At 31.4% G+C, this 15,341-nt stretch overlaps 2 protein-coding genes and 1 long non-coding RNA gene across 7 annotated transcripts in view; 1 reads left to right on the top strand and 2 right to left on the bottom strand.

The window, feature by feature from the left end:
• LOC145183093 (uncharacterized) overlaps positions 1-1,724 on the bottom strand; it is a 40,050-nt gene extending 38,326 nt beyond the window's left edge. The window contains exons 1-3 of the mRNA XM_090085119.1: positions 1,566-1,724; positions 789-950; positions 22-692 (exon numbers count right to left, since the gene is read on the bottom strand). Of these exons, the coding sequence (XP_089941245.1) occupies positions 22-692; positions 789-950; positions 1,566-1,608 (876 nt within the window). The 5' untranslated portion in view covers positions 1,609-1,724. The remainder of the gene's footprint in view (positions 1-21; positions 693-788; positions 951-1,565) is intronic.
• Positions 1,725-1,883: 159 nt separating this feature from the next.
• Positions 1,884-15,015, top strand: LOC149889445 (uncharacterized). 5 transcript variants are annotated; one of them, XR_016451893.1, is made up of 4 exons: positions 1,884-2,548; positions 2,874-3,450; positions 9,318-9,513; positions 14,789-15,015. It is a non-coding gene; the product is annotated as an uncharacterized LOC149889445 (long non-coding RNA). The 5 variants fall into 5 exon arrangements; XR_016451891.1 differs by having other exon boundaries at positions 4,832-9,513; XR_016451890.1 differs by adding an exon at positions 9,760-9,868 and having other exon boundaries at positions 2,874-9,513.
• On the bottom strand, positions 12,692-14,558 carry LOC145183268 (uncharacterized). The gene is made up of 2 exons (XM_090083650.1): positions 14,256-14,558; positions 12,692-13,245 (listed from the first exon to the last, which is right to left on the bottom strand). Exons 1-2 carry the CDS (start codon positions 14,522-14,524, stop codon positions 12,807-12,809), a joined length of 708 nt encoding a protein of 235 aa, XP_089939776.1. The 5' UTR covers positions 14,525-14,558; the 3' UTR covers positions 12,692-12,806.
• Positions 15,016-15,341: the final 326 nt, after the last annotated feature.

The following is a 15,341-nucleotide window of genomic DNA, read 5'->3' as shown; positions in this document are numbered from 1 at the left end:
TCTTAAATATGTTTTGCTTACTTCATATATTTTTTGGACATTTTCTGGTGACTGGTAGTCCTTCTTGCCTCCGCTTGCTCTCGGATGAGAAGGTAGTCCAATGAAAATTAGTGGTCCTTTTCCGTAGGTACTCTTTAGCTGCTTGGTAAAGTCAAACCATTTGTTGATAGATTCTTCGAAATATTTTTCTTCTCCCAAACAACAATAGTTGTTGTAAAACTGCACAAACAAGTAATCGAATTCTTCTCCAACGTCATCTAAAACCGTACCTTTTTTCACTGGCCCCATGAAATCGTCAGGATATGGGCACTGAGGTGCGCCAGTAATTAAATATTTTTTGTTTATATCTTCAACCATTAGTAAACGTAAACTTCGAACAAAATCGGAGTAGTGCTCATGAGAATCTTTCTCAATATCTAAATCGACGCCATCGAGAATTGCATTTCTGAAGGGCCTCGTGTCTGATGAACCCCCAAGAAACAAATTCCATATAGTTGTTGCAAAGTCGTGTGCTTCCTCTACGCTATGGAAACCATAACTTCCGTCTGCCCCCCCAAGAGAAATCAGTATTTTTTTGCCTTTTTTTTGACACTCTTCTATTTGTTCTCCTACTTGAGGACAATCCAAAAGATGTGGCAGATCTTTGAAGGTTTTACTGCAGTGATTGGAAAGGTCTAAGCGGGGTAATCTATCTAAAAAAATCATTACAAGTTGCTTACATATTTGTATGGTATGTAAAAAAAAAAAAAAGAATCTTTAACGAAACATTTTTTTGCATCAACCGTAACCTCTGTTTTTAGGATCGAAAAACACATCAACAAATGCGATTGGAATGACGTCATATTGGTATTTGTCGCAGTATTCGATCAAATGTTTTTCCGATGATAACGTAAGGCCACTAGACGAGTCTTGACCCCAATAGACGGATAACAATCGTGATCTGCAATAATCTACAAATAAATGTTTACATTTTATTTTTTTTTAAAAAAAAAAAGTTCTGCAAAACAATTTATCACAAAAGTTCATCAGGTTATAACAATTTTTGTGCGCATTTAAAATTTCTGCATTAAAATCTTCTTGTTAAAAACTTAAGAGTGTTTAGAACATGCCACCGCCCCCTTAAAGCAAAAACTGTTAAACATAAAATTGATCAGCAACTTTAAGTTTAAACCTTTTAACAGTTTAAAAATGCATGGATATATTTTTAAATTTTTTTAATTCAAGGTTCGACGGAACGGTTCGTTTCGACGGAATGTAAATAATTAAAATTTTGAAATGTTTGTTTGTTAGCTTTTTTCTGTATTAATGGAGTAATGTGTGTGCAGTGCTTTAGGTTAAAGATAACCCTTCCTTTTTAAAGTTGCACTTTTAAAAAAGATCGTAAAAACTGTGTTATGCATCCCTCTAATGCAACTTACAAAAAGAGTAATTGTCTCTTCAGCATCAAAATATTTATTTAGAAAATATTACTTGCACCTTTTGCTTTAAAAAATACGTTAAAAGTAATTGACAGTATCATTTAGCTAATGTAAGGGAAATTATTTTAAATATTTTTAAAAACTCACCGCTAAAACTTAGAATTACCAACGAAATAAAGACTGCTCTCATTTTGTATTTTTGAAAATGTTATGAAAAAATTTGTTTTCTTGCAAAATATTAATGAGCGAAACCCCACCGGATCAAAGTTTATATCCCAAAAGAAAATAAGAAAAAAAACACGAATGTTTGCTCAGTATGAATATACTTGTGATGCATGAATATAATTTTAGTTTTTTCAGCCTGTCATAAATCAGCTTTCACGCCTGTTGATTAAAAAAAGACACGTGATGAACGTTTCACGAGATGACTTTGTCATACTAAAGTTAAAGTCGTCTCATGTTTACACGTGTTACACTCAACGCTTCAAAAGACAAAAAAAGGTTTTACAGAGCCATCAGTTAAAAAGCCAAAGTCAACAAAATCTTTTCTCAGATAATTTTTTTAGTATTGACTGTGTGATAGATAGGTGTAATACAGATTCATTGTGCAGAAGAGTGACGAAGCACCACCTGTGTATCACACCAAGCACCCTCACTTCATCATGGTGCTAGGAATCATTGCATCTAATGGAGAGAAATGTCCACCAATCCACATAAAAGAGAAAGAAAAAGTTATTTCTGATGTGTATATTAGCTTACTAAAACGCTATGTGGTGCCATGGCTGAAAAAGACATTCCCAGAAAACAATTACATCTTTCAACCGGATAATGCACGTTGTCATGGGTCCAGAAAAACTCAACAATATCTCCAGGACAATATGGCTAATTTCTGGTCCTAACACTTTTGGCCACTATCCATTCCTGACCTGAATCCCCTTCACTATAGTGTTTGGAGCGTAGTTGAAAGTAAGGCTTGCAAAAAGGCCTACTCAAGTGTCAAGTTACTAAAATCATCAATTATCCGTGCTAGGAAATCAATATCAAGGGACTTTATAATAAGCACCTGCCAGTCCTTCCGTCCTAGGCTTGAGGCAGTGATAAAACAAAAGGAAACCTAATTGAATGTTAAGGTGGGAAAAGTATTTATCTTCAACTTTTATTTATCTTAATATTCCATGAATATAATTTTTTAGTGCTTTAAAAAATCATTTTAAAAAATATTCTAAAAAGTTCTCGAATCGCTGCCACACCCTGTACATGATAAAACTTCTGTAAAAAAATGTTAGAATATTTATCGAATGTGCTCTTTCAGGCACTCTATTCAGTAAAACTTCCTTTGCATAATTAGTTAATATTTTCTAACTAGGTTCGTGATCGTCCATATCGGTAGTAGTTTTTTTATAAATTACTTTTTTTCAGTTCATCTACTTTCTGCCGTGTTAATTTTTTTTTTAGTGCAGTCTGCGTTTCCTGTTTGTATCTACTAGAAAAGACAGTTTTCTGCAGTCTGATTTTTCCTACAGTCAATGTTGATGAAGTTTGTTGTTCTAAATAATATAGAGCCTTCTTGTAAATAATATAGAGCCTCTATAATGAACATAAAAATGGAAAGTGTTTTATGTGTGAAAGATAAAAAATGGCGGCGACGGTTTTCTAACTTGGACTTGTTTGTTGTTGTAGTTGTTCGTTACAACTCGTTGGTAGAACGATCTTTAAGAAAGAGGGGGGGTCTGTGAGTGAGTTGGAGGTATACGACATGAAGAGCGCCCCCTGGAGAAGTAAGGAAAGTCCTAGATGGCCGGCGTAATAGCTGGATAAGTTTGCATATCACCCCCTGAAAGATTAAAAAAAAAGACAGATACGTAACAGTTAATCCTTAAAGATTAATTTTTGCTTATTGTTTCAATATTGTTTTATTCATCATTTATGATCCTACCTTATCTCCTTGGGAAATGGTTACCTTATTTTCTTTATGGATGTTAACTCTCGACATCGAAAAGTCATGGTAATTTAAAATGTCACCAAAAAAAAGGTAAAATTGTTTTTTTACTTGAAAAATACTTAAGCAAAACATCGCCAAAGATTTTTTGACTCTGGGCATGCCCAGACTCCAAAAATTCTACGAGAAAGGTTCATTAGTTAAAAGTTTAAAGATTTTACGGTCTTTATACCGTGTTAGTAGTAAGTAAATGAGCCTTTGAGGTTTTTATTATTATGACAACACTCGGTTGTAGTAGTAAGTAACTTGCAATTATTTGAGATCCAGAGAGGTTTTTTTCAAAAGTTTTACTTTCATACGAGTAGCAGGTCCCGATATATTTGTACGAACAATGTGTTTGACTATATGTTTGATTAAGTGAGCGCGCGTGACATATCATGGTGCACACCTAGCGCACCACAAGCACTTGCATGCATTTGTGTACTCTTGTACACAAATTGTTTTCTGTTTAAAAAATGAGTGCATTTTTTCAAATGCATGACGTTCGTACGGCTCATGTCAACCCTTATCTCTCTCAATAAAGGTTGGCTGCGTGAGCCCTTGTACACACAAGGGCTAAGCAATTTTTATTTACCATAAGACACCTTCCAAGCGTCTACCGTCAAACTTTACATTAGTACCATCACAATAAATATTGCTACAACAATAGTTCCAGTCGAGGTGGTGCGTGGTAACATCTGAAGCCTATGAGATCAGGACGTGCCCGTCTGAGACATTTCGGTAATCTATCACTAGTTGCTGACGAGTATCAGCGTACCAATTGTTAAAAACGAAGATTAAAGAACAAGCAGCCTCATGATATCTGAATCGCCTCACAAGAGTCATCTCTATTACTTTTGGATAGTTCTCGGAATGCCTCATGAAAGTCATGTCTAAGAAACATTCCATGGGAATGAATATTCGAAGAAACACAATTTAAAATCATGTTAACTTTAGTTGGCTTGAAGACAGCGAGTTTTTTTTCAGTCCGTCTGCTAAACACTGTAGTGCTAGGACACATGATGAGTCCATATCTCAAAGATTGATTCCCAATGTTTACATTAAGATCCAGTTTTTCTGAATAGCATCACAGTTCACACGACGGTGAAGGATTATCAGTTCGAATGGCAAGGAAATTTTCAGGTGGTTTTAAGTGTTATACTGAAGCAAGCTTACAAAATCGCACAGGTTGGAACTGCAGGATAATACTACTAAGCGAACATTTTGGTGCCGCGCTGGTATCGGTACTAATGAAGACCTGCGACCGGTCAGCAAATACAATCTCATACTTAAGCAGGTCATCAAGCGAGCTAGGATTGCAGCGTCCTCGGCAGGATAAGAGTTCAAAATCTAATAGTGTGCAATATAGTGAAGACTTTTTACAAAATACGAAGGAGAGGGAACCAAAGGGAATAGCTCTTTGCATTATTTTTAGGTAATTATCTCGAGTTCCCTAGTGACCACTATAAGAACTAAGACTCTGTTTCTCCTGCTCTTGCATACGTATGCTTAGCCTTTTCATGTTATCACGCTAAAGATTGTTAACAAATCTGGTGGTCAAATCAGTCTCACGTGTGTTACATCATATAGACGTTTTTCAGTATCTGGTACCAAAACGCGATCCTTTTCTAGGTTTGAAAACGGATCATAAGCGTCTGATTAAATGGCGTAGCAATGCTTCTCGGATTCTGAGAGATGATGATCACCTGACGCTTCCCTTTCAATCCATGTTGAGCCATGACTGCTTGCGTGGGTTTAATCTTTTACCATATGTTAAAGATAAACTGGATGTCCTAAAGATAAACTAGATGTCCTATATTAGGGCACAAATTTAGTGCTCTAAAGAGTACTAACAGTTATCTCTACTACGTGTAAAGGTGGTAAAATAAAACAACTTTCCTCACATTAAAAAATTTTGCAAAAGGTTTCATGTGACTTATGGGGGTAAAGTTTCCGGAAGGTGTAAAACTTAACGTTTTGCTAAAAATACGAATACAACATTTAGAATAGAAAGTGTCACCGAACGATTAAACAGTGAAGCAGAGCTTATAACAGTGGATCGTATAAAATTTCTTTCACATATAATTTCCGAGTCTACTCGTGCATACATTATATGAGTACTCTCGGTTCAGCTGTCCGCAAGAAGAAATATTATTGGCATGAGTGCTGCCGTTTTAGATGCGTAAGCTCTTGAGGCTCATATCATGAGAACGATAAATCTTTTTGCTGACATCTTTCGATGACAAAGTGTTTTATTTAATGCCTCATCACATCTCAATTTTTCTCTAGCACCAGGTTTTTATCTCATACCACATGATTTGGCACTCAAGGCTTGACTCTCGAGTATAAAAATGAGCTACTTTAAGCTCTACCAAGTGTATTTGGTACAGTCGAAATTGATAATTTTACAAAATATTTTTACGTTATTAACAGGTAACATGGCTGATAGGACAACAGTTGGTAAAACAGCGCCAGTGAGTAATAGCTACTGAGACGAAATGGCAGTGGTTGTTAATAAGTTTACAAACAACAGAACATAGTTGTTTATGGATTGCTGCTTATATATTGGTTCTGTGGAGTTATTGCTAGTATAGAATGTGATTCTCTTTAATCAACAACAAAGTATAATTCCATTAAACATGGTAAGGGTTTTAAACGGCTCTTTCCTATTCAACATCATGGAAATCGAAGCGAACGAGTTCAAAAAAAAATTTCAACGCAGGAGGATAACAGTAAAAAGAATATCAACTGCTTCATCGGTGGTTGATAAATTAGGTATCCTAACCGGAGTCTTTAAAGGTTTACTAACAGCTAGTGGTATCGGGGTTGTTGCGAGGTTATTTTATGTGGTGTTATTTCCTCGATCCTAACGCTAAAAAAAAAACCTTGTCTGCAAAATGATACTATATGCTTGCTACGTCCACCTCGCTCCAGGAGGGAGTATCGTGAGCCCTTGTTGATAGTGAACTCTCAGCGAACGAGTTTAAATTATAAGAATACACACATCATAATTTTTTTTGTCTTGTTGACTCGGAGGTGCAAAAAGCACCAGTTGATGATCCAGAGATTATTGAAAACGAAGCGCCCGAAATATCACGCTGTATTTTTGGGTCTACATTTGTGCTGTTTCTGTGAGACGGACATCCCCTAAACTTTGCGGTGATGATTCTGCACGAGTCTTTTAAAAGTATTTATCAGCTATAACAATGACTCAACCACCGAGTAATAGCACTTTTAGTTTCATAGACAGTACGCTTGATTACCTGACCGACAAAAGCAGCATTTAAAACATTTTTTACAGCACTTGCATCCTATACAGGAGTGTGTGTTTGATATTCTTCAATCATTAAGTTTCACTCGCGTTATCTTGCAATTGTTAAATATGTATAACTGAATCAGCTTCTTAAACTGTGAGAACCTTTTAAACCCAAGCTAGAGGTGTTATATCAACATGCTGAAGTGTGATCAGCATCACGTTCAACGGTGCAAGAGCTAATCTGATTTTTTGTTAGACTTCTCCTGCAATTACAGACAGTTCATGTTGTAATACTGGGTTGTTGTTAAAATCATCCTGAAGCGCAACTTTTTTTTACTAAACCTTTGTATATCAAAGTTGTAATCTGTAAATTTTTTTTCCCTATACTACGCTCCATGCGCGCTGTATAGTTGATGCACAATGTATTGACTTCGTCAGGAGTTATACGGGAGAGTTCATTGTGTTTCAAGGAATGTCCGATGAGGTTTTTAAAATTCCTCTCTGAGATGCTGCAGCGAGACACTCCCTATAGAGCTTGATGTCTGTTAACTCCTCAACTAATATTCCTGTACTTGCCGCTGTTCAAGCTGACGTTGTATCAGTTTTAAATTTCATCAAACAATTTTTTAATATATACACAATCAATGGTTTAACATGGGCAGCGTAAAGGCTGAGGCTCCCCACTTTTACTGTGAAAGTGCACTGCGCTTCTTGTTAAGATCCTCTTCAGCAATGCAATTGTCAATAACCATTACATTCTTAATAACCATTATATTCTCAACCAATGCGCTTTATCCAACCTGATGGAGCTATGTGAAATTGCTTCTCTTGAACAATCGCAGCATTTTGGTATGCCATATTAAACTCTACTATTGGGCAGACCAGGGATACTTATGCAATTGGATGGTTCTCTATCTGGATGGCAACCTACACGTAGGACGTGTCCATCTAATTATACTTATGCTTGCGATGATATCATTTAAAGAAAAATCTGCCGCGATTTATAGTTTCCACATCAAGATTATTTAACATGGGCAGTGTAAAGGCTGCGGCATTTACATATGTACAAGTGAAATCGTTAGTACCTACCATTTAAGAAGCATGGTTCCTTTACAAATATGGTATGTTACGGGGATAGAAGTTGCAGAGTTTTGTCAAAAGTTTATTGTGAATGAAAAACGACATTTATTTTATATATGGGGACGATCAATGAGTAGCACACTCTCCTATATCCAATGCTGAGGGAAACAGTACATAATCTTGCTAAGGCCTATCTTGTCACTGTTTTTTTAAGAATCAGATGGATTTCTTTAAATTGTAAAATATATATTGGAGCCAGTGAATGTCAATTAACATCATTGTATTGAAGTTTTTGTACGAATGGAGATGTTACTTCAGCCATTGGCAAAGTAGATTTCACTTGCTATAATATGATGGCAATTTTAGACATATTTAGTAATATGTCAAGAGACTCAACTAAATGATTTTGATACACTAATACGTTTTACAAATGCATTTCTTTGTCTACGCAAATTAGTCTATACTACACTGTTAGGCAAGATCTATTATATGCATCGGAAAATTGGCTCAACAATTGGTAATGATAAAAAAAAGTTTTATGTTGGCATGTTTTAGCTGTTTACTTCAGTGGGTGAATCTGCTGTGACCGATAATATATTTCATTTGTGTTAACGCTGCTTCTTCTTTCGCATGAGCACGCATCCTAACAAGCTCTTCATTTTGGCGCTATCCTCATGTGGCTACGTGTGTATAGAAACCGCTGATGGATAGGGTAAAACACTTAGTATTCACCATGCGACCTAGTCTTTGCCACTCGGTCAATAAAAAACATTCCAAGCAAAAACTAATTGCTGGAAAGTTCAAAATTCGTATCTAAAAAAAAATTTTATGTTCTTTTTGTAAATGACGAAAATTTGACTATTGTAACTTTAAAAAAAAAGTACAGAATTTTTCAGAAATTTTTAGTGAATGTGGGGTGGTGGTGGCAAACACTTTAAGCAATATGACTCCTTTGCTAGTAATCGACATTAAAATTTTTTTTTAAAAAATTAACTTTTTTTGTCCTTATCATAAAATATAAACTGTGACACATAAGTCAATACGCGTATGGCTCAATTTTGTTTAAAAATAGCCACGTAATAAGCAATTAAATCTTTCCCTGTCTTCGCCACACCCACTTGCTTGTAGTCGCCACCGTTGATAACTGCCTTTTTATTTGTTATAAATCACAACACCGTTTTTTGTTTTAAGTTTAGTTAAAGAAAAAATCAAAGCATATAATTGAATAGTTATGATATATTTTTAAATTAAATCATTAAATAGTAGTCGTCGTCGTCGTATAGAAATATTTTTTTTATTTTTTGATTAACATTATTTTTTGATTGACATGCTTATTTTCTACTTATTAATTTTTACTTACTCTTAATAATTTTTAAACAACTTTAAAGCCATTTTTATATTTAATACTTGGTAGCTACTAAATTTAAACTTGAAACTACAAATTAAATTTCAAATATGTTATTTAAACAATCAAATTAAAGATAAATAATATTTCATCTATAAACATTTAACTATCTAATAAGCACTGCTATAGGTTCTTACTGCCTAGGTAACATAGCTACATACTTTATTTGTTATTTTTTAGCGGTCAAAGATGGGCAACTGACATTATGGCATTCTTAGAACAATCTTAGAGACAAGATTTGCAGAAAAGCTCCTATGGTCAAAAAAATGGGCCCCTGCACTTTTTTGACCGAAGCTAAGAAACAAGACTTGGCAAACTATATAATCAGTTAAGCCTAAAAAGAAAGAGCCAGTCGTACAGTACACTTCTGATTCTGGTAAAAATATCTTAAAATTAACTAAAACCTAACAATCTATCTGTTCTTTTATGACGTAACATAAAAATATCTAGAGCTTTAGGCTGGCCCAAGCCTACCAATTAAATGCACTATAGATACAAGTTTACTTATCTTTATTTTTATTGGTTAGTATTTGAATATAATGATGTTATAATGACACTTACGTTTATTTCCACACCCACAAAATTTTTTTAATGTTGCATTCTGTATTGGTTATTTTTCTAGTGACTCTGAACTTCAATCTTCAGGTTCCATTCGTACGTGCCATATCTGTTACTAATTCTAGTAAATTGATTACATTCACCAAATGGCGGGTTACACATTGAACAAGCAAGTCAGTAAACTGAGCTCCATTAGCTCATATTAGTTTTAAATATTTCCATTTTCTTACTTCTTTATGAATAAAAAATATGCAATAAATTTAACTTAAGGTGGTACACCAGGAAGAAAAATGACAAAAAAAAAATTTTTTTGATTTTTTTTTTTTTTAATTTTATGAAAGATTGACCCTTTAAGTTGACTTTTAAAAAAAACTTTCGACATACTTGTTAAATATATAGCTTAACTTTGACCTACTTGAGCCCCACTATCATATAAAACTCCCTAGCAACCTCATAGCAACAAGTTTTTAACTTGTTTTTTAAGTGATTTTGGAGTTGTTTTTTCAACAGCAATTTTGAGATGAAAGCATAAAGTCATCAAGAAAGAATTGGTCTTGTTTTCCCGGTCTAAACTGCATTGATAGAAGTCACAAACCTTATTAAACAGAGCACAAACATTCTTGTAGGTTATTTGATTTTTTTTTGTTAAGATGTCAAGTAAAAAAATTTATCTAGAAAAGTTAAAAGAAAATGGAATGGATGTCATCCTAATAAAAATTATTCTACTGTTCAACCTTTAATATCTCCATCTTCATCAGTTGTTCCAACTAGTCTCAGTGCTAAGAAACTAGTTACTGACAATAGTATTGAAAGTTTTGATGATAAACAAATTGATAACTATTTCGTTTTGATTAATTTTACCATATTAAAAAGTTTGATTTCAAAAATAGTTTGTCAGTGCTGTTATTCTCCTCTTTTAATTGAAGTTAAATTAAGTCACAGAATGGGTTTTTTTCATTTACTCAATATGAACTGCTCTGCTTGTGGCTGGTCTACGTGTACTTACACTTCACTAAGAGTTTTATCAAAAAATAAACCAGAAAAAAGTAAAAAAAAAACTTTTGAAGTAAATATGCGTGCAGTTATTGGTTTTTGAGAAATTGGTTGTGTTAAATGTACTAAAGTATTATGGTTTAATCGGTTCAGTAACTTGTAAAAAATCAATTTTAGCAAATATTGCTCGTGTTAAACGAATGAATTTAAAATCGAATAATGAAGGAAAAAGTAGGAGAAAATCTTTAAGATCAAATAAAATGATTTTTCGTGATGCTGAACAGGTTAAGAAAAAAGAATTTTATGTAGCTGGTGGTTTTTAGTAGTTTTAACACTTCAAAATGATCTATTCTTTTTTAATTCTTGTTTTTTTTGCTTAAATGTTTTTTTAGGGTTTTTTAAAATTCAAAACATGATAACTTAAGTACAGTTTATGTTTATGAGCTGAAATTTTCAGGAAATGTTTATTTAATATTGATGCTCCGGTTGACCCATGGGTTTTTTTTGGATTTGGTTAGATAAAAAGTTATTGCTATATATCTATAGAGGAAGTCAAAAATTTTCAATTTTTTTAGTAAATTCGTGATAAAAAGAGTAATTTTAAAAACTTTAAAAACGCATGGGTTAAACGGTATATAATAAGTTGTTTTATAACTGTATCGATTTTTAATCCATAATCTTTTCACTAGATAAAGATATTATGTTTTGAAATACAGCCTTTGTTGTTCTTTTTTCCGCCATTATGCATTTTTAATAAGTTTTAAAATTTATCTTTTTAAATAAAAATAATTATAACACTTTATTAAAACAAGTTTTCATCAAAAAGATACATTTTATATAATATTTCACAGTTTCATTTTTTCCCTGGTGTACCACCTTAAATTTACATACCGAAAACTCTAATTCTTTCTTTGTCTTCAGCTAAAACTTTTTTTACATGACAATACAGTTGCTGTTGTTTTTGATTTTTGGAGGCTATAGCTCCTTTATTTATTATCGGAGGTCATTCGTTCTAAGGGCATCATAAAGAGAAATCTTTTCTCTATACCATCGAACTTCGAGAACAATAATTTATCAAAAAGCGAATGAGAAAATAATTTTTTTAAGGGACTAGGTCGAAAAAATCGACGAACACTTGGTGTTTTACCCTATACCAAAGCACAGCCGAAACGGCATTTTCCCCATGGACCTTTACGCGATAAATAATTAGATTGTATATGGAACCGTGTATATAGACACCTTTCTATAATCACTACGTAAACTTCTCTCTAACCTAAATAAATCTTTTTTCACTTAGAGAAAATAAATATGTACATGATTACATACCAAGTGATATTACGGAAAAATATATTACAATTTAGTATTTTTAGAATTTCAATTTAGAATTTCTATTAAGAAATTCGAAATTAATTAAAAGTTAAATGAGCAAAAAAAGTAGATCAAAAGTTATGCAATCTTCTTAGTAAACGTATTAGTGAAGATTGGTAAGACTTTGGACAGGCTTTGTAAATAAAGAATGAAAAACTGATAAACATCACACACGAGTTTCGATATTTAAGAGTTTGAGTATTCATGTGTTTGGTGTCATGGAAAGAGTGCCATAAGGAACCATTAACGTTAATCTAAAAAAAAAAAACAATTAGAGCATAATAAAAAATGGAGAGATATAGTTGACACGTTTTAACAGAGGAAATGGTACCCAGCAAAGGAAATGATCGAGTTGAAAGAAATATTCCTTTTTTGTTATGTCATTTTTTTTTCTTTTAAATTTTGAAAATTGACATAAGAAAAAAATAAATAAATGAAAAAAAAAAAAAAAGACAAAAGAAAACAACCTTATAGCCTTATATATATATATATATATATATATATATATATATATATATATATATATATTTATATATATATATATATTATATATATATATATATATATATATATATATATATATATATATATATATATATATATATATATATATATGGAAAAAAGGAAAAGGAATTAATATAAATATAAAAAGTAAATAAAAATGTCTCTAAAGTATAAAAAAATAGTTATCCTTTGAAAAATAATAAATTGATATTTTTTTAATGTATGGTTTTTCTCAATTGAATATTACTAAATGCTACAATCTTTTGGCTTGAGTTCTTTCCACCAGTTGTTTGGGTACATATACTTTTGAATTTCAATTCCTTGATGAGGTACTTGAAATAAAAGACCAGCAAATTTTAACTTTGGTAAAGGTTTCTGAGTTAAGTGCTTAGGATATTGATGATAATATCTGTAATGTATAAATAACAGCCATGACTCTATACCAATACGTCTCATAATACCATCATGATAATAATCTTTGAATACCATTATATCACCAGTCATTTTACCATAACTAACTTTATAAACACCACTATAATATACATAATGCATGCTAATACCATATTCCAAAAATGAATTATGAATTTCATTGAAATCCACCAAACTTATATCATCATATTCGATTCCAAAATCAAAGTCATAGTCCCAAGGTAGCGGTTCACCAGTACGCAGTGCTCCCCATAAACTAAACAACAACAACAAAATAGTTCTTGATTTAATGCACATTTAAATTTTTCTATCAAGTAGAAAGTATTCATCCTAGTTTTTTAATTTTTACATATTAAGATGGCATTTTAATTTCATTTTAATTTAAAAAATAGTATACATAAAAAATTTTTTTATGTATACTATTTCAATAATGATACTTTGATTTTTTAACGTTTGATGAAATTTTTAAGACTAAGTGAAAGTTAAAGTTTCTAATCTGGTTGAATGAATCAGTTGTAGATAAACTGACTGAAATATATAACTTAAGTATAAAGATTGACAAATATTAATTTTTAAGCACTAAGGTAAAAGATGAGTTTATCATTTTAAGAAAGAAGAAAAAGTAGTTGCAAGCAGTTTCACATTTTTTGGAATATTTAAAACTTTAAAAACTTCTAAATTTTGGAGATAATTGATCAGATTTTTAATTTTTCTACAAGCTTTAGCACTAAATAATCTAAAAATATAGCACCAGGATATTTTGAAAAGTTTCTTTGATAATTCAAACATGTCAGCTTTCACAAACTTAAGAAACTTGTTTCAAAGGGCTAATTTACAATCAATATAAATATTAACCAGTTAGTTTCAGTTTTCTGTGAATCATGCATACTCTTATAAACTTAAAACACCTCAGTCGATTTTTAACATATCAGTTTCTCCAAGAAAAATGAAAAATTTCCTATGGATATTACCCAACTGCTTCTAACCAATTTTCTACAAAGAAAACTCAGTTACTTCTTAAACAATTTCCTATCAAGAATACTAAGTTGCTTCTAAATCAAAATTTAAGACACGCAAGTTAACTTAAGTGTAAAACAAATGTTTAAAACTTCTACAATCAAGATTTTGCATACAATTCAAATGTAAAATCATTTTTTAAGTTTATTTAGTAAACAGCCATTTTAAACAGACATATTTGGTTAAGTAGCAAAATGAATGATGACTAGTTCACAGAAATGCAAATTTATTTATAAAAAAAAGTCATACCTTCCATACAGCAAAAAATAATCAAGCTTGTATTTGTTTAAAATTTCATGACTTTTGGTAATAAGATACAACAAATCATTGTGTTCTTCCAGGGAATTTTTACATCTACCTTTACTCCGAAACTCATATGAACCTTCAATTCTGATGTTGAATATGACGTACAGGATAGTCAAAAGGATAGTCAATAATAAACAACATACTTTCTTTTTTTTATTAGTTTTAAAAGTACTAATTCCAATAATGTAGTAGTCAGGTTTTAAAGATACCATTTTTAGTTTTTATTTATAACATGATGAACTAATCTATATATATATATATATATATATATATATATATATATATATATATATATATATATATATATATATATATATATATATATATATATATATATATATATATAATTTATGCATAAACATAGTTTATAATAACAAATTTACAAAATAAACAAACAATATCTTACATTATAATATATTGTTTGTTTACTTTTTAAAATTATACATAAAAAATTATCTTTTTTTCTTTTGGTTTAGAATATTCTTTTAGGCATAAGAAGAATAGAAGAAATGAAACTCAGTGAATGAGGCTTCTCATTGATACTTGGTATATAAATGACTACTGAGTTAAGTTTAAAACGTTTGTCGGTAGCCCGAAAGTTGTAAATGAGAGCAAGGAAAACTCCATAAATCTGCGTTGAGAAAACATTTATTAATGTAATATTTTTGATATTATAAACAACTTATGATTTAAAATAACAAAATTTTGAAATATTTTAGTACGTATTAACTTAAAAAATAAAATCATGATGGGAACACTATTAACTTTGAATTTACAAGTCTTAAGTCTATTAGAAAAAAAACTTACTAACTCTACGAAATTCGGGGAAACGTCCCGCTTTTTTTGTTCAAAAAGGTCAAAACGCAGTCAAAAATTGACTTACATGTAAAGCGGAAATTTTATGGGGAATTAAAAATTCAAGATAAAAAAAAAATAATAATAATTCTTTTATAATCTTAAAGTATATCTTAAAATACTCTATACTTTAACAACGCATTATAAGTTATATAAGTTTTAGTTTTTTTGAAA

The sequence above is a fragment of the Hydra viridissima genome, unplaced genomic scaffold (assembly GCF_058129835.1).
Source record: "Hydra viridissima isolate aposymbiotic clone 2 unplaced genomic scaffold, HvirCarnegie_v1 scaffold_4, whole genome shotgun sequence".
Classification (NCBI taxonomy): Eukaryota; Metazoa; Cnidaria; class Hydrozoa; order Anthoathecata; family Hydridae; genus Hydra; species Hydra viridissima.
The sequence above is the reverse complement of the archived record's forward strand: the minus strand, read 5'-3'. Positions and strand labels throughout refer to the sequence as shown.